Source organism: Thunnus maccoyii, chromosome 23, assembly GCF_910596095.1.
Source record: "Thunnus maccoyii chromosome 23, fThuMac1.1, whole genome shotgun sequence".
Classification (NCBI taxonomy): domain Eukaryota; kingdom Metazoa; phylum Chordata; class Actinopteri; order Scombriformes; family Scombridae; genus Thunnus; species Thunnus maccoyii.
Window position 1 is genome coordinate 23,119,041 of NC_056555.1, and position 19,640 is coordinate 23,138,680.

At 39.4% G+C, this 19,640-nt stretch overlaps 1 protein-coding gene and 1 long non-coding RNA gene across 7 annotated transcripts in view; one reads left to right on the forward strand and one right to left on the reverse strand.

Moving 5' to 3' along the window:
* The window catches only part of shank3b (SH3 and multiple ankyrin repeat domains 3b), a 64,112-nt gene that overhangs the window by 12,082 nt on the left and 32,390 nt on the right, over positions 1-19,640 (reverse strand). For 4 of the 6 annotated variants that reach the window (XM_042402703.1, XM_042402705.1, XM_042402702.1 and 1 more), the window contains exons 7-23: positions 18,361-18,512; positions 17,367-17,496; positions 17,133-17,170; positions 16,856-16,972; positions 16,661-16,738; positions 15,197-15,263; positions 14,840-15,062; positions 13,525-13,700; positions 13,316-13,429; positions 13,083-13,158; positions 11,436-11,518; positions 6,647-6,771; positions 6,426-6,558; positions 4,609-4,689; positions 3,466-3,596; positions 2,556-2,649; positions 1,043-1,651 (exon numbers count right to left, since the gene is read on the reverse strand). In XM_042402703.1, coding sequence (XP_042258637.1) covers positions 1,043-1,651; positions 2,556-2,649; positions 3,466-3,596; positions 4,609-4,689; positions 6,426-6,558; positions 6,647-6,771; positions 11,436-11,518; positions 13,083-13,158; positions 13,316-13,429; positions 13,525-13,700; positions 14,840-15,062; positions 15,197-15,263; positions 16,661-16,738; positions 16,856-16,972; positions 17,133-17,170; positions 17,367-17,496; positions 18,361-18,512 — 2,427 coding nt within the window. The remainder of the gene's footprint in view (positions 1-1,042; positions 1,652-2,555; positions 2,650-3,465; positions 3,597-4,608; positions 4,690-6,425; positions 6,559-6,646; positions 6,772-11,435; positions 11,519-13,082; positions 13,159-13,315; positions 13,430-13,524; positions 13,701-14,839; positions 15,063-15,196; positions 15,264-16,660; positions 16,739-16,855; positions 16,973-17,132; positions 17,171-17,366; positions 17,497-18,360; positions 18,513-19,640) is intronic. The other 2 variants (XM_042402707.1, XM_042402704.1) reach the window with 1 other exon arrangement.
* LOC121890452 lies at positions 13,671-18,585 on the forward strand. Its single transcript, XR_006093796.1, has 2 exons — positions 13,671-13,731; positions 18,363-18,585. It is a non-coding gene; the product is annotated as an uncharacterized LOC121890452 (long non-coding RNA).

Consider the following 19,640-nt stretch of genomic DNA (forward strand, 5'->3'; position numbering starts at 1 on the left):
CGGCTGTAGTTAATTCTCTCCCATTAAGACACATACACGTTAGAGTATATCTACGTTTCATCCATTTTAATAGTCCATTAAATCTGTAAACACCAGCTAAGCGTTCACCAAATAAAAGTCCACTCCTCTCCTTTATGTTGCATGTTGGCTGTTGCGGCTCCACACTATGAACATTATTATCCAGATTCTAGCAACTATCAGAAATAAGAGAGGACTTCCTGTCTTCTCTGAACCCCCCCGGCTAAACCTTTGTGAGAGCAGGCAGCCTGTGGAGAACCAATCGAAACATTACAAGAAAAAGAGCTGGACTGATTCCCAACCGAAGACCAAACCATGTTTAAATAAGTGAATCCTGTGGGGAGATATTTCTCATGCAACAAGGTATCACCTCAAAATTTAAGACCTACCAAAATAAGACTTTTTAAGACATTTTATGACCTTAACTTCTCAAAATCTAATTTGAAACTTTTTAAGGATCCGTGGAAAGCCTGTCAATACCACTCTCATGGTAAAAATTAAGCTACAGCCAGCAGTCTAGCTTAGCTTAGCGCAAGAATGGAAATGGGGGGCTAGCTTGGCTCTGTCCACCAGAAACAAAATCCACCTAAAAACACCTCTAAAGCTCACTATTTAACACTAATTAGGTATAACCAAAGTGTAAAAGCAACAATTCAGTTTTACAGTGGGTTATTTGCCGGGCTATTTCTTGTTACAGTACAGTAACTTCTTGCAGTCTCCTCTGGTTGCCTGGCAACTCCTCAGAGCCAAGAAGTAGTCCGGCAATCTTCACATCTCTGTTTCCGCCAGAAAGCGGGTATACGTATTTCCCAAAATACCAAACTATTCATGTAATGCATGTATGTACATGAGCTGCAAACGTGAACTGCGACTTTAAACTACATCAGAAATGTGGCTGCTGACGCTCCGCTTCTGAAATGTTTCCAGCGAACATTTGAGCTGCGACTGAGTTGAACCTAAACGCAGCCGGATCCCGTGGACACGAGGCGTTAAGACAATGAGGAGGAGTCGGAACAATCCTAACCCTGCTCCTCTACAGGAAGTTGTTTCAGCAGTGGTGACTTCCTCCTCTGTGGTTTGGTGGGCGGAGCTTGCTGTCCCACATTAGCATAAGGGTTTTCTATTGGTCGTCCCCGGCGGCGTGACAGTGGTGAATGACCGAGGGCGGGGCTGGTGCTGTGGAGGGACAGCGTGGAGGTGTGTGTAGCGGTGTGAAGCGTGTGTGTGGCGGTGTGTGTGGCAGTGTGCAGCGTGTGCGTGGCGGCAGCGTGCGCGTCAGGCTGCAGCGGCGGCGGCGTGTCCTGCAGGATGATCATGGACCTCGCCTTCCTCTGGCGCTCAGCATGGGCGTGGCTCCTCGTCGGCGAATCCGTGAGCTCCTGCAGCCTCGGTTCTGCCCCTGGCTTGAAGCTGGAGCGGGTCAGCCCCTCCCCTCTGGCTGGGGGAGGAGGGGGGAGGAAGGAGGGAGGAGGCCCAGAGTCGAGGAGGAAGAGCGCCGAGGTGGAGGAAGCGGAGGGAGGAGGGGGTGGAGCTGTCTGAGGAGGAGGAGGGATGAAGCTGTCCGTCAACGAGGAGCTCCGTGGAAACCGACTTTCATTGATCAGAGCCGTGATGCGGTCATCCTCAGGTGTGCCTGCCGTGGTAACCATGGAGACGTTAATAAAAGCAGCCAACAAATACTTCAAACTATAAATACAAACAAAATACCAGTATAATATACTCCACTGGAACAGGGATTTAGGATGTCCTCTCGATGTTTAGTGGCCTTCTTATTAAAACTTTCTTTAAGATTTGAATTGAGTGTGCGCCACTGTTTTTTTAAAAATTTTATTTAGATTTATTTAGGACACTTAGTTTTCATGCCTCTTGTCTGTTTTTGTATGTTGTAAGCAGATATAAGTGTTAACTAATGTATTAGTCAACAACTACAACTCCTCATGTAGACACTCATAAGTGGAAGCTTCTGTATAAACAGATAATGAATGACAACCTGGTAAAACACAGTTGTAATAATATGAAATATGTCTTCATAGGAGAAGATATAATTGTTGACAAATACTGTACATTAATAAACGCTTGAAATGTCCTTATATCTGCTTATAACTATATTAGTGTGTTATAAACTGTTTATATACTGATTATAAATGCTAAATAGAGGGACTTGAAAAGTGTTACCTGGAATGTTAGATGTATTTAATCCTGTATTTTTAATGTAAGTTTAATGTGATATTCACAAGCACATTGTGTGATCATTCCCAGTCACTGAATGATCGGACATATCATCCTCACATGTATATTATCTCCCGGCACATAATCCGTAAAATGTAAAATTGTTGTTTTTACACTTCATTTTTTGTATGGATTAAACAAACGTGTAACTTTTGGACAGAGCCAGGCTAGCTCTTTCCCCCTGTTTCAAGTCTTTATGCTAAGCTAAGCTAACCAACGCTCAGCAAAAGAGAAAATAAGTATATTTCTCAAAATGTTGAACTATCCCTTTAAATGGCTGTATGTGTAATACTGTGTGTGCTTCTCACCAAAACTTTTGGTTCTGGACATTCCTCTGGGCAAAGCCATGGTGCTCTTCTCTGGGGCTGAGGGGGGGACGAGACCCTGACGTTCAAACAAGGACTTCACACACACACACACACACACACACACACACACACACACACACACACACACACACACACACACACACACACACACACACACACACACACACACACACACAGAGTTAATCCAAATCCAGCTGGTTGTAAATGATTTACACTGAAGATTTGTTTTATGAGGACAAATGTATTCTCGCCCAACAGGTCTGAACTTATGTAACCAGAAGTCCACTCAGGATGACGTTGACACTGGTGGGAATCACTAATACTGGTCTTTTAGTACTGTTAGTACTGTCCAGCTGCAACAATTAATCGATTAATCAATCAATCAGCAGATATTCTGATAATTGAATAATCGTTTTAGTCAATCTTTTAAGCAAAAGCAAAAAATTCTAAAATGTGATAATTTAATACTTTTCTTTGTCATATATAGTTAATAAAATAAATTGACAAAACATGACTAGGGCTGTAACTAACGGTTATTTTCATTATCGATTAATCTGTCTGTTATTTTCTCGATTAATCAATCCTATAAAAGGTCAGAAAATGGTGAAAAATGTCGATCAGTGTTTCCCAAAAGCCCAGACAACAGTCTACAACTAAAAGATATTCAGTTTACTGTCATAGAAGACTAAAAAAAACCCAGAAAATATCCTGTTCCCACCACAAACGAACCACTCCAGAATTTGTTGGTGACCAGACCGAGACCACTTCCTGTAAAGAGTCTCTGTGTGGTAGTTTTGGTGCGATTTGCTGAGTTCTGTTCTGCACCGAAGAGGAAAACCAACCATAGTCCGATTCAACACAACTGAACTACAGAGGTTTGAAAACTCACATTAATCTCGGCCTGTGTGATTCGTCGGCTGGTCGGTCTCTGTTTAACCGTCGCCGCTCTGAAGTCGTCTGATGGGCGGGCCCTCAGAACAACTTCCTGTTGACTTCCTGCCAGCATCTCATCCAGTTTCTCTGGAGGAAAGAGACACAAAGAAACACATAAACAAACAGAATAGCGAAACGCCGCCCCACGAATCGCCGCAACATCACTTTTACATCAAAATTACTGCAACAACACAACATGACTACAACATCACAATATCACTGTTACCAGAGCTGTAACCAAAATAAATCTGGTGCAAAGCATCTTTTCTTGTTTTAGATAAATGATTTTATATACATAGTCCCTTACAGAAAAAAAAATTGAAATCCCCCAGAAAAACTCCATCCACTTAAAACATTTTTGACGAGCCATCGACCAAATTCAGCAAAACTCAATTAAAAATGTCAAATTTTATTTATAAGTTTAATTGTTCAAATATATTTTCTGTTTATTTTGTCTCCCTACATGACAGTCTGACGGTCAGTCCTGTTTTACACTACCAGGGATTCACATAGAGAACACTATATCCCTTTTATTTCAATTTATTTTAGGGTTGCAACAAACTATTATTTTCATTGCTGATTATTTTCTAGATTAATTGTTGAAAACAGTAAAAAAAAAAAAAAAGCTCCTCTCAATTTCCTAGAACCCAAAGTGGCGTCATGACGTGTCTTATTTTGTACAACCAACAGTATAATATTTTCAATTTACTACAATGTTAATACAAGGAAAAGCAGAACATTTTAGAGCTTTACTTAAAATTTACTTCAACGATTAATTGATTAATCATAATAGTTACAGCTCTAGTGAGACTCAATGTTTTTCATTCCACTGTGTAATTTTTGGCAGGGAGTGATTTCGGATGCAATCCATGACATGCAACATGTGTCCAACATCAGGCCACCAGACTGAAATAATTGTCACAATAAAATAAAAGCCACAAAAACGTTGATAACTACAGCCACCACATAATCAGGGTCATGTGACTCACCCAAGCGTCTCCTCCTGGCTGCAGACAGAGCAAAGGTCAACAACGCACACTCCTACAGATTGACTTATTGACTTAATGTGCACGCGTGTGTGTGTGTGTGTTTATTTTACCTATGTCCTCCAGGTCAGCGGTCATGGACTTGGATCGCAGTGTCAACGAGGTACTGGGGGCTCGTTTTGGAGGAGGCGGAGCTACAAGACAAGAACCAATCAGATTTACTGCCCGAGCACAAAAAGAGAAAGAAAACAGTTTACTGCACGTGGAGTTAAGTCCTCCAGTGAGAGGACAGTGACACAAACTGTAGTAAACCCAGTCACAGAGGACACAATTGATTAGGATGCTATCAGTCATGAATACCATTGTTTTTTGACAAAAATGTTAGTTTTTGTCAAAATTTTGTGGTTTGCTTTTTGTCAGTTTTAGTCAACAACTTAAAGGATGAGGTTGCTGATTTTCTTATTGTCAACAGCCATGCAGACTCAAACTAACAATGAATTGATCTGCTTACAAGTATTGTGTGTTTCTAGAGCTGCAACAATTAGTCAATTAATCAATCGACTAAAAATTAATCAAACTATTTAGATAATCAGTTCATCGTTTTATTTTTTCATTTTTTAAGGAAAAATGACAAATTTGCTGGTTGCAGCTTCCCAGATGTGAATATCTGAAGCTTTTCTGATTTTTCTCAATTTCTCATAAATGATAGTAAACTAAATATCAACTGATCAATGATCTACAATATAATTGCTAATTGGACAAAACATTCTTAGTTGCAGCCCTCTGTGTATCCAAAGCCTGATATATCTTCGCCAGCTTGTTGTGCTACATACTGCGACGCCTTTACTTTATACTAAAGTTAGTAGCATAAAGTCAAGCTTGTGATTTGTAGCACAACAAGCATTGAAGCTGTAAACAGAATCATGTTCCTGCACATGCTCAGTGGCGTCTGCCTTACACAGAACTACTCTCCAGAGACTGAAAACATGATGCTGTTATTAGTCTTTGGAGCCATTTCTAAACAAACTAACGTGACCAAACTCTGAAAGAATGAAGGAACATGTCACCCAGTGCAGCGGTTTGGCTCACTGACGTGTTTTTAATAGTTTCTGGACAACAACGGAGGAATAAGATATATCAGGCTTTGGATACACACATGATACTTTTTAGTAGATCAGTTCTGTTCTAAAAATGATGATTACAATGTGTATGAGTGTTTCTATTTTATCTAGATCATGATGAATTGTTACTGTTTTGTACTGCAACTCTGCAACATCAGCAGACTCATCAGCTACGGTTAAAGGAAGTTAAGCACTATATTTGTAAAGAGGAAGATGTAGAAATTACAATTTGTTGGAGACAGGGTGAGACATGTGATCTGAGGGTCAGTTGAGCAAGATGGCTCCTGGACAGGAGAACTGAAAACAGACATGACGTTATCTAGAAGTCTGTATTTGGATAGATTAAGAACAGAACTGTAACGGCCACTTAAGGTGTATAAAACCCTGTTATAAGCGCTCCACTGGGAGCCTTTTTCTTTGTAACCTCATCCTGCGTGTTGCATTGTGAAACGCTCCTTCTTGTACAAGAAAATAAGTTCTGTTAAATTTTGATACTTCTGCTCCGGTCTCTATTGTTTAATGGTCATTATGAAGAAATTTTTTTAACAAGTTCATTGTTGGTTTAGATCCAAACATGAGATTTGTTGAAAAAAAGAAAAATGTAAAAAATTGCCAGACACATCCTTTAAGAAACCATTTTTGGGGCTGATTTTATTTGTAGAGCCTCTTAAAGAAGAGGAGACAAAGTTATTTGTTTGTAAGAAGTAATGTTCTTGTCTGACAAATGTTTCACTACTGCAAAGGTATTTTTGGTGTTGTCACTACTACTTCTACCACTAGGTCCATTTCCACACCACAGTCAGCTGTACCTTTCTTCCTGATCAAGTTGGATTCTGATTTCCGGGAAACTGATACGACTTTCATCAGCAGGCGACTGCCTCCCTGTCGGATCAGAGAGACGACCTGCCGGTGACCCACCTTCACCACGTCAGTACCGTTCACCTGGACAGACACACAGATGATGACGGTGAAGCTTTAACTATTTCAAATGTATCCAATATGTAATGATGCAACATGTTGCAGTTATTACCTCTATGAGGAAGTCTCCGGTCCGTAGCCCCGCCCTCCAGGCCACGCCCCCCTGGTCAACTGACTCCAGGTACTGCAGAGCAGGAAACGCCGGGGTGGGAGCAAACTCCTCGATGGGTGTCTCAGCTTGAGAGAGAGAGAGAGAGAGAGAGAGAGAGAGAGAGAGAGAGAGAGAGAGAGAGAGAGAGAGAGAGAGAGAGAGAGAGAGAGAGAGAGAGAGAAAACATGCAATCAAACCCTGTTTAAATACTTTTTATGGCCAGCTGGTTTCCTGCAATACTTTCTTGATACTTTCAATACTTTCTTTTTCTTGATTAATCATTTTGTCTAAAGTGAGTGAAAAATGCCTTTTATATTTTGTTGGAGCTTGTCTTCAAATGTCTTATTTTGTCTGATCAACAGTCCAAAATCCATGTACCATGTATGACAGAATATCTTCAAGTCTTCACATTTGAGAAGCTGCAACCAGCAAATTTGCTCAAAAAAATGACTAAAATGATTATTCAATTATCAAAAAAGTTAATTTTCTGTTGACTGACTAATCAATTAACTGTTACAGCTCTAATTTACATTCAGTAATTATAGTATTTTATTTCTATATAGTAGTTTTATTGTTAGTGGCAGAGTCCGCCATTACCGTGCTGGTCTGGTTCAAATACATGAGCATCAGCATCACTGGTCACTCTCCTATTATTAAAGGTGTATTCAATTACTGCCAATAAAAACAGAACATTTCCTACTGCTGCTGATTCATATAAAAACATTCAACCTGCTACATATATTCTATTGTACATATCTATCCTAACCCATAATACTTATTATTATTTATTGATATTATGTTGCCATGTGTATACACGTACAAGCATTCATATACACTTCTCTGCATTCACATATTCATACCAATCAGTATTCTGTACATAATGTTTGTGCTTTTTTTTAAAACTCTATTTAGTACTTCAAGGCTATCTTTACTAGGGGAAATTTCTTTTGCAGCCAGTGTTCACAAAAAGACAACAACAACAACAATGACACATCAACACAATGAAGCACAGAGCTAGAGCAGGGAAATGGAAATTCATATAAGTACAAATGTGCAAGGTATGCAGCCAGAGTGCTGTTTGCCATTAAGCATGTCAACAGCACTCAGGATGAAGGAGACATGACTTTTAGTCCTCCAAACAGGTGCCCTGAATTGACGTCCTGAGGGCGATAGCTTAAACTCCCTCTGGATTGGATGGTCCAGGCAGTCCAATATAGCATTAGCCCTCCTATGGACCTGCCTGTTATAAATGACCAAAAGCTTAGTCTGACTCCTCCCTTAAATCTTATTGGTAATTTTAACAAGACTTCCAAGTCTGTTCTTATTGGACAGATTTAGGTTTTCCAAACCAAGCAGTAATGCAAAAGGTTAAAATAGAATCATGAAACTTCTCTAAAAGAGAGTCATCATCTCAGAAGAAACATTAAGAGTTAATTATTCTCAACAAAAAAAAGTCTTTGCTGGACCTTTTTACACAGTTTGTTATCAAGAACAATAACTGAATACATATACAGCTATCCACTAGGTCAATGTCAACACCTTTTATAAAAGTTGGCAGAGGGCTTTGTGGTGACTTTCTGAAATCAATGTTTTTCATTTCTGACACATGTAGATGGAGGAAAGACTCATCACACCAAGCCACAAAGTCCTCCATTACCAGCCCATGATTCTGTTCCTCGCCTTCAAGAAGGCTAAAAATAACAGAATCATCAGCAAACTGTAGGATGTGTCTGTTCTTATAGCTGCTGCAACACTCATCAATGTACAAGACAGCAACCTTGAGGAGAACTGGTGGATGTGTAGAGCTGGTTTGAGAGAGCACCATTAACTCTCACACACTATGACCTATCAGTTAAAAAGTCCATAATCCAACCAATCAGGTTAGGATTGAGTTTAAATGACAAATGAGCCTCTCTGCAAGCAGGAATGGCTGGATGGCATTTGAATGCCAAAGAGAAATCAAATAAGAGTCAGGCATGAGACTTGGGGCCCTCCAAATAATGGTACAGAAAGTTTAACAGTGTAACGACAGCATCCTCCACCAGGCCTGTCCACAAATAGTAACAAATGTAGTCGTTCCTAGACCTGCATTAAAACCTCATTCTCAATAAGCTTCTCAAATGACTTCATAACTACAGAAGTCAAAGCTACTGGACTGAAATCATTTAACGCCTTAGAGGTTACCTTTGGCTACTGGGACAACAATGGGGTGTTTCCAAAGCTTCGGAACCTTCTGCAGGTTAAGAGATTGTGTAAAAATATACTGAAAAATGCTACAGAGCTGGTCTGCAAAGGTGTTGTCAGGTCCTGAGCTCAGGTCTTAGTATGCCTGAAGAGGTTTGCCACTCTCTTCACATCAATATAAAATGCTGGAGAAGCTGTGGTCTTTCCTCTTCTCTCTTTCATCTGTGCAGTAAAATCATGATTATTAAATCATAGATAAAAACCATTTAATTCATCAACCAGGTGTTTATCTGAATTAAAACCAGCCAGTGTGAGCCCCCTGTTGCAAGAATCCTGAGATCCTGTCATAGTTCTCATTCCATTCCAGACTCTTTAAGTTGTTACTGTTGAGCTCTGCCTCAATCTTGAGGTACACTCAGTCCACAATGTCTGTAAGTTATATATATAAGTTATATACAATATCAGAGGAGTCCTCCTGAAACACTGACCAGTCTGTGCACTTGAAAAACCCCTGGAGGGCAAGAGAACTGTCCTCAGTCCAGACCTTGACCTACCTTATAATAGTCTTCTCCTCAGCACAGATCTATACACAGTTCTGATCGGAGAAACCCAGTGCAGGTCCCGCCTTAGACTTAATGGAGCCATAACATAGCCCAAGAGTTTTGCTGCAATGTGTTGGGCAGATGACATATTGATAAAAAACTGTTCAAAGATTCCTTGAGATTGCAGTGATGACCTAATATTATATTTGGCACATCAGGAGTGTTGGGTTGCCATTTCTCTGTCACTTTTAAAATGATGTTGGCAGCAGATTCGACATCAGCCTTGGAGTGAATGTAAACAACACTATGAATAATTGGGGGAACTCCCTCGGGAGGTAAAACAGCCTAATCAACACAAACGAACGCTCTATGTCAGGAAATTATAGCCGCTCATGTGCAGTAACATTCCTGCACAATCTGCAGTTGATGAACAGGCATACCCCCCCGCCCAGTGATTTCTTCCCTTTCTTTCCCGGTTTCCTGATATGACGTGACTTTCCAAAGTTATTATTGTTCCCAATAAATATTTCCTGGTTTTGATCCAACAAAGAGTGTATGGGATCATCCACATCCTGGCGATTCTCATGTAATCCCAGGAGAAGCTCACACGTTTACTTTATTGTTTGGGAATGCTGGAAACTCCAGGCAAAAACAATAATTGTCTAATTAAAACAAACTGAAAAACAAACAAATGACACAAGAGACACCTGCTGAAAGGGGACCTGTTATACTCACTTCCTGTTATACTCTAGTGGGATTCCACTAGAGTAGCTCTACATGATTCACAGTTCAAAAAACTCCTGATTTATCTTATACTTGTCTTTTATGTATGACTTAGCTCCTGTCTCTTTAAGGCCCCTCTCCTGATGAGCCCACAAATGAGTTCTGATTGGCCAGCTTCAGGAAGCCTGCTGAGGGGGACCCGTATCAGAGCTGTGTTAAGTTACCGCCGATGCAAACCCAACATTTCCTGCTTTACTGCTTCATATTAAAAGCTTTAAAATGACTAAATAATGGGAGACCGAATTAGCAGAGCTTTGTTAGCGGCGCTAAAAAACAGTCAACACAACAAGTTATGGAGATATTTGGAGCTCTTTGTTCAGTGGCAAGACAAGCAGAAACAGCCACAGTGATGATGATGTTTGATGAAGAGCTGCAGACAACCAGCACACCTGACTTGACACTTTGGCCACATTTAATATGAACATCCAACATTGTAATATCATATATATTATGACTGACAATAAGGAAAAGCATAATAGGTCCCCTTAAAAGTAGTATTAACTGGTTTTATGCCTCACTGCATTTTGTTGTCTCAGTACTTGAGAAAGTTACAATTCTGTTCTTGGATCCTTCATATATCATCATCTGGTTTTTTAGTATTGTTTCATTCGTGTGCCTGATGTTGTCTAACATCAATGGGTATTTTACCTGTTTAAATAAAGCTTAAATTAATAAATAATATTGTACTTTGTACAATGACAATAAAGTTGAATCCAATCTAATCTAATTAAACCTCACCTGCTGTTAACATGGTAACCACAGGTGTTACAGAGGAGGATTATAACTTTAATAGAACAAACTGAACACTATATACTATAATATCAAAACTGAGGCTGAAAAGGTCAGACTTACTTTTACAGATTAATTATAGATTTTATTTCAAGTGTTTGAAGCTGTCTTTCTCCCATCTGTTCTTTTTATAATAAACTGATTTTAATTGTATATGCTTAACAATTAAAGTCTATTGTTGTCACTGTAATAATCATGTTTATATGAGGGCCAGTCTTCTGTTGCCTTCATGGTTTGACCGGAAACCGGAACTGTGACGTGAATAAACCTCAGCTGGATCTGAAGGTATTATGAAACGATACAGCGAGGAGTTTTAACGCTCGCTGCTCTTCCTCTAAAAACTTCACACTGTTTTAAATATCTTTCGTTTTTCCTTTCTAACACCTCCAAACACCCACCACTCCATCCATCCACCCATCCATCCATCCATCCATCCATCCTGCTGTTTCTACCTTTAGCTCCTCTGAGGACGAAGCCGAATCCCTCGCTCTCTCTCTTCTGCAGCACGGCCGTCTTCTCCTCGATCACATAGTCACTGACACACAACAGACACGTACATTTATTAAACACTTTCAAGTAATATGCAGTTTAAAAATGTAGAGGAAATCCTGGATGCCTTCAGAATTATTAAAAGCCCACTAAACATCCTCAGATCCTCTAATTGGTAATTTCTTGCTGTTCAAAGATCTAATTTAAAGACTAGAGGGGATCAAACTACGTTAACCAAACGTTTAATTCTGTTTCCCCTGGATAGTATCTTCTGTCCTGTCAAGTTGATAACTACAGTTTTTAGTTCTGCTGTGCTGCTCGACATAATGGAGCTCAGGATTTATCAGGAGGACGGCTGCTTTACTCCAAACAGTATGAACCTGGACTGTGTGTGTAACAGCTGACCTATTGGATGTGTAGAAGAACACAGAACATTAATTAACATTTGATCCTGACCGATGCTATCAATCAATGAAGCTAGGCTGCTGTGCCTCGTGCGTAAATGTGCACAGTGAGATCCCTGCATATAACTCTATATTTGTTATATATATACATGTTCAGACGTGGCACCAGAGCAAATCAATAGAATGGGCATTTGATTTTCATGAGGGGGCACAATGCATTGTATGTTTGTTTATCCTGTTATCAAACAAGTTGAACACAGCTTCGGACGGACCAGACACGGACCCCCTGGTCCTCCCACTGGTTAAAAAGAACGAGTTTGGTCTTTGCAAACGGAAATGATGTATGTGTTTATTTGCAAATAGAGCGAAGAAGATCACATGTGGAGATGCATGTTAATGTCAGGTGTAAACAGCACCTACGAATCTACTTCCTTTAGAGATTAGATTATCAATTTACACGTCAACTTTACAAAACATATAGAAACTTCATTATTCCTTCATATACTTCATATATTCCTAAGGCCACCTCTTTAACATTCATAATCAGTATATAAACATTTAATAAATTGTTTATAATACACTATAATGTAGTTTTATGTTCTTATTATAATATAGCTACTACCAGTAATTATGATGCCCCATTTTGTGCAAAAAAAAGACAAAACATATAATTATTAATTAAAATTCAGTATTTAAATTCAGTTTATTAATTAAAATTAAATTAATGGAATTAAAATATGTTTTATTCATCTAAAAACAATGTTCTAAAATCTTAAAGTGTTTTTTTATCTAGTGTTTTACCTGTTTTCTGTAGTTTGTATTTACTATTTTGTGAAAATTTTATCTTTTTAGCTAATAATTATGATGCCCCATTTGATGTAAAAAAAAAAAAAAAATCATTGAAATTCTGTTGATTTAAATTCAATTGATTCATTGAAAAAAAGTTCATTAATAATAAATTAATGAATAAAAATTTAATTTAATTTATTCTTTTCAGCCAATAATTATGACGCCCCATTTGGTATAAAACAAAGTGTATTGTGTGGATTTGATGTTTTTATCTGAGTGTATTAAGTATTTTTTATGTTTACATTGTGATATTCAGTCAATAAGTCAATAAATTAAGTATTAGTTGTAGTATCAGTACATTACTTGTGTAGTATTCAGTGGTAGGTACTTGTAGGAAGTGTAATGTTAGTGTTTTACCTGTAGGAGGTGTAGTTGTCATATGATCCTACAGTATAATGTCTGAACAGTCTCTTGGTGCGGTCCTCCCTCGTCTCTGAAACACACATGGACACACAGTATATACATATAAAATTTACCACATCTTAGTCATAGTCAGTGAAGTATATGTCATATATTAAATATTAAATCCAGTCCTATATATCTACATGGGTATTATGCAAAGACATTATTTGTGTATATGTAATATTTACCCAGTCTTGGGTCGTATTGTCTCATCTGGACTTCCTCAACACATTCGGCAGGAAACCAACCAGTTCTTCCTTTAACACTTCCTTCCCAGAATCCTCCTTCACCGATAGAAAGCACTGTGGATCCACAACACATAGAGTCATTAGCTTAACCACTCTCCTCACTATACAAAGAGCTACAGATATCTGACACATACTGTATATATATTTACCTTTGACCCTCTCTCCTCGGTGCAGCTGAATCTCTCCAGTGCCCTGAGGGACGTGGGATCGGGTGGCGATGAAGGTGCGTCCTGGCACAGCACTATACAGCCTCCTCTTCCTCATCTGGGGGGTGAGGGGAGGGGAGGAGGGGGGGCTGGTCTCCACATGACCTCCACCGCTCGGGCTGCAGACAGACAGGTCACAGATATGGACAGGTAAGAGACAGACAGCTGCTTTAACTTTACAGGCTGTCTTTATGACAGATGTTAGCCAAAACTGTGTTGCTACACTACAGTGTTAACTATACGACACCAGTACTTCTACTACCTACTACCAGATTATGCCAAATATACCAATACTCTCCTCTATACCAATATTCTACACTTCTAGTAACCCTAACCCTAACCTAACCCTAACCCCTAACCCTACCCTAACCCTAACCCTAACCCTACCCTAACCCTAACCCTAACCCTAACCCTAATCCTAATCCTACCCTAACCCTAACCCTACCCTAACCCTAACCCTACCCCTAATCCTACCCTAACCCTAACCCTACCCTAACCCTAACCCTACCCTAACCCTAACCGTACCCCTAACCCTACCCTAACCCTACCCTAACCCTAACCCTATCCTAACCCTACCCCTGTACTGTTTAAGATAAACACATGGAAAAACACAATGACACATCCACTTAAGTAGAAAACATTTCAAATTGAGCAAAAACATTTCCTGATTAATGCGACTCTACTTCATGAGTGCACAGAGTTAGAGCCTGGAGTTCATTGAAACTTTGGAAATCAGTCTCTTTGGGAAGTTGCGGAGAATTTGTTGCTAAAAACAAGACAAAGCCAAATTTTCGCAGGAAAGCAAGAGGAAAATTAGCCTTACTTTCAATCTGAATGTACCATAATACCATGTTATCAATAACAGGGTCAACTACACCGGTACTAATGACAACTACACTGATGCTATTGCTCATTTATAACTATATTTGAAAGACTGGACACAGCATTTTTGCTTGAAAAATTACTTAATCATGCGATTTTGGGGATTTGCAGTTAAAAAGACTTCTAGACAGCTGTTAAAATAGGTTCAAATTTAGTTGAAAAGTTTACGTCTTTTAGATTATAACCTTTATTTTAATGGTATTCTGTGACTTTATCTTCAACATGTAACAGACAGGATCTTCTAGATATATTAATAATAAATTTCAGTGTCAAAAGTGAGATGGCGGCTTATTTACCTCCTCCTACGACACAGATTACTGAGCTTGTATTTGAGTGACTGTAGTGAGTATGTGTGTTAGTGTCTTCATGTGTGTACCTGAGCCGGCGTGTGTGTCGTCGTAGCGAGTGTGTGTGTGTGTCGTGGTGTGTCTCCAGGCTTTGCAGGGAGGGGCCAGGAGATGAGGCGGGGCTCTCCAGAGCGTTGTCACTGGCCGAGCGAATCAGAGAGCGCGGTGACGACAGACCATTTCCGGCCGGCGCCCTGATCACGGCGCCTCGGCGGCGTTTAGTGTAGCATGGAGTTTCTCTGAAAGGAACTACTTGGGCACATATACACACATATACACACACAAACACACACACACGCTGGAAGTTAATTTCCAAGCCGCTGTAATAGTATGTTCACATACATGTACATGTGATTTAAAAGCATTTCCACTTTCAGCCAACTCACCAACGTCAGAGGTTTTGTGGATCTTAATGATTTCTGCAAGATCGAAGTTCCCAGCAATGATCGCCACCTACAGACACACATGAGCTTAGTAAGACATCAGGGTTTGGTATGTTTCCATCAAAGAAATAAAGAGATATAAGCTTGAATCTTATATTTAATGGGTGAAGTTTGGGACTTTTATAGTGTTTTTTTCTGACCGATACTGTGGTTTTGTAGTTTTTTAATACAGTATGTTCATGGTAAATGATAAATGGACTATACTTGTATAGCGCCTTTCTAGTCTTCCGACCACTCAAAGCACTTTTACACTACAAATCACATTCACCCATTCACACACATTCATATGCTGAATGGGTACAGGGGCCACCATGCAAGGTCCCAACCTGCCCATCAGAGGAAACTTACCATTCACACACATTCATGCACTGATGGTTCAGCCATCAGGAGCAATTTGGGGTTAAGTATCTTGCCCAAGGACACATCGGCATGTGGACTGGAGGAGCTGGGAATCAAACCGCCGATCTTCCGATCAGTGGACGACCCGCTCTACCTCCTGAGCCACAGCCGCCCCATTCATGTGTTTACACAGAAGGACGGCTATAGATTTTACCCCCCATCACTTACATTGAAACCATATTGGGAAAAGATGCCTTCAGGGCAAGAATGAAAAGGAGGAACAATTACAGCAAAAACTCACTTTCAATGTACATTTGGGTATATGAGTATTCTTTTAAAACAGACAAGAAAAATCAACCTATTCTTTAAAGGTGGTCTTGGTTTTTTGATCCAGACTGAAATATCTCAACATCTGCTGGATGGATTATCTTGAAATTTGTTTCAGACATTCATGTTCCCCAGAGGATGATTCCTGCTGACTTTGGTGACCCTCTGACTTTTCATCTAGCGCCATCATCAGGTCAAAATTAGTTTGGTTTATGACCAAAGCCCTGCAAAACTACTGACATTCCCATCAGCATTACTTGTAGGTTTGAGGTGGGTGTTAATGTTGGCTTGTCCATTTAGGAAAGTTACAGAAATGGCCGTGTACAGCCCCTAAGCTAAGGTGGCGGTGGGTTTAATGGGCATTTCCACTGTCAGCCACCTTTAGCATGTTAGCATACTGACATCAGTGTTTCACCTAAAGCACCACTGTGGCTAAATACGGCCTCATAGACATTCTGGCTTTGTGGACTTGAAGTTGAAAGTCTTTATTTTTTTTTACCTGAATTGAAGAATCTTTTGCTTTTAGTCTTTGTATTTTATTTGTTTGCCTATATTAGTGATAGAAATACAGACAACAAATACTGGGAGAGAGAGAGAGAGAGAAAGAGAGGAGGATGACGTGTTTAAAAAGTTCCCATCCTGACTGCGAACTGTGGCAGTTGTGTGTGTCTTTTAAACCTCTTGGCCACCGTACATCCTGTAGTTTTTTTTTAACTGAAAAGGTTTTGTACTAAACTTTACCTGAAAGGCAGTTTGGTTGTTGTAGTTCTTGATGTCCTTATTGGCTCCTCTGAACAGTAACACTCTGGCACAGCTGTCCTGCAAAACCAGCAGCAATTATTTTACTAACCACAAAATAAACACGTAAATAGAGATATTTAACAAACATACAGTGTGACAATAAAAGGGCTGAAGATATGTGTGTGTGTGTGTTACCTGGTTGTAAAGAGCACAGAGGTGCAGTGCGGTGTTTCCCGATGCATTCTGGGAACTCATGTCAGCGCCGTAGAACAGCAGGTGCTCCAAGTGCTGCACGTTACCATAGCGACAGGCCTGAACTCACACACACACACACACACACACACACACAATCATAATTGTACAGGGCTTGAACTTGTCATCAGTGCGAGTAATTAAACTGATTGTGTGTGTGTGTGTGTGTGTGTGTGTGTGTGTGTGTGTGTGTGTGTGCGTGTGTGTGTGTGTGTCTCACCTGGTGGATTTCCTGCCACCCGTTCTCATCAGTCATCCCTGCAACCATGACAACAAGGATTCTTTCAGCGGTGAAGTGTTTGTCACAAAACACACAAACAATAATTGAATAAATAACAGCAGTAGTCATGATGTTTGAAGGGCAGCAGTGACGTCATCAGCCACACACACACACACACACACACACACACACACACACGATGAGACTTTGGATTGACCCTGTGGGCCTCCGTACCTATGGTGGCGTGGTCCTGCAGCAGCAGCTCGCAGCAGTAGGGGGCCCCACCTACCATGGCAGAGTGATAGAGAGGAGTCAGCCCTCTGCTGTCCTTGTAGTCTGGAGACGCTCCGAGGTCCAGCAGAGTCTGAAAGAACCAGAACAGGACAGCAGAGTATTCAGTGTATCTAGTGTTGTCATGGAGTTAACATCACCTGCTGGTCAGTGATTTTAATCCAGTTCCTTCTCTGTATGAGGCTCATTTTTCAGTAATAATTACAGCTGCAATGAGTTTTTCAGTGAACTTGCTGCTCCTCTTGTCATTAAAATCCCGTCCAGAGCGACGTCCTTGTATTTTAAAGTGAGTTTTTTCTGAGCTTGTGCTTCAACTGTCTGTGATACTTGATTTTGTGTTAAAATATGATGCTAACGCCGACATATCGGCCTGTTTGTGAACCAGTATGACCACAGAAAAAAATAAAACCATCAGGAGAGTAAAAACCCATAAGAACTCATCAAATAAGCTGCTGTAATGTCAGCTAGTTTGAGTCCTGTTTTTAACCAATGTTTTGGTAAATTGGTGCTATTAAAAGTTTTTTAATTAAAAGTTGTTTAATCTGTCTCTATGCAAAATACAAATGTGACAGTTTGTCATAAAAGTGAAACTTTGTGGAAATAATGTTTCATGTTAGTTGTCAGTGAATGCAAAAAATGGGAAATGTTTTCATAGAGGTTATAATTATACTGTAAATTAATCCCGACTTCAAAATGTCCTGTAGAGCTGCAACAATTAGACATTTTTCATTATTGTCTGACTTTTTACAGACTTTACGATTAATCAATAAATCGAGTAAATAATCATCAAAGTATTCGATAATGAAAATAAACGTTAGTTGCAGCCATAATGTCCTTATATCTACTTATGACTGCATTATAGTGTGTTATAAACCCTTTATTTAATGTTTATATACTGCTTATAAATGCTGTTGACTGTGAATGTGTTTGTTCTCACAGTGAGAGCAGCGCTGTTCCTGCAGAGGACGGCTCGATGCAGAGCGGTGATCCCGTCTCTGGTCCTGAAGTCCAGGTGAGCTCCTCCACTGCGAAGAACTTTGATCAGCTCACAGCTTTCCTCCAGCTGGACCGCCAGAGTCAGAGGACACTCTGAGACAAAGAGACAGAGACAGAACGTTTCACAGAGCAGATTCCTGCAAAAAATAAATACACTTTCTCCTCATGTCTGCTGAGTTGTTTCTGTTTGTGTTTAAGAGTTTATCTTCTACAATTACACAAAAATTTTGCATTTTGCTCTTTTTAAGGCCGTTTCAAATATGATTTTTGACTCAACATACTTAAATTTATCTTTTTCTGGCAAAAACATGCAACAAAAGTTCAATAAGTTCAAAATCTGAAGCTTTCAGGAGCAGGAACATTTTCTAAATCACTTCTTAAAACATATTTTTTTGAAAATGTCTAACGTGTGTCTGTCTCTGCTTAATCTGTATGTTTATTCTTGTACACAGGCTTTCAAAAAAGAGATCCAGATCTCAATAAATAAAGGATTAAATAAAAAAATACATTTAAAAAAAAGTCATTTTTATGTGTCCAGTTCCATCACGTTTTATGTATTTTACATTTTAATTCAACTGGTTTTTATCTTATTTTATCATCATTTGCATATTTTACTCTCCATACTTTTATTCGGTGAATTTTATTTAATTACATATTTAAAGCTATTTGTAACACTGTTTTAAAAGGTGCTATATGAATTAAGTCTATTATTATTATTACATATCAAGAGCAGTTTAATTTGTCTCACACACAGTTACAGTATATTCTTTCAAAGATGAATTTACTGAAAATACTGAAAATACAACTGAACAGAGAAAAAATAAATTATAATCTGCAAATTTTTAATTTTGTTTGCTAGTCAAAACTGTTCAGGAGGTGGGATTATGTCGGGGGAATTTCGGAAAAAATCCCGTTAACTATTAGTTTATCTTTAGATTGCTGTATCCGCAAGAGTTCAAGCTGATAGTATAAGATGCTAATAGCTCAGAAAACCACAATGTCTCATTTTGATTTTTATTTCTACAAGCGTGTTTAATAAACAAGATTCAACATGTAAATCAGACACTTTGGAGTTGTTGTAAAGTGGATTATTTTTTTCTCTTTTCCTGGAGCTATGCTAGCAGTTTCCCCCTGCTTCCACTCTTTGTGCTAAGCTAGGCTAACCACATCCTGGACCTCTCTCTGGGTTAAACAGAAATTTCACAGAATATGAATCGAGTG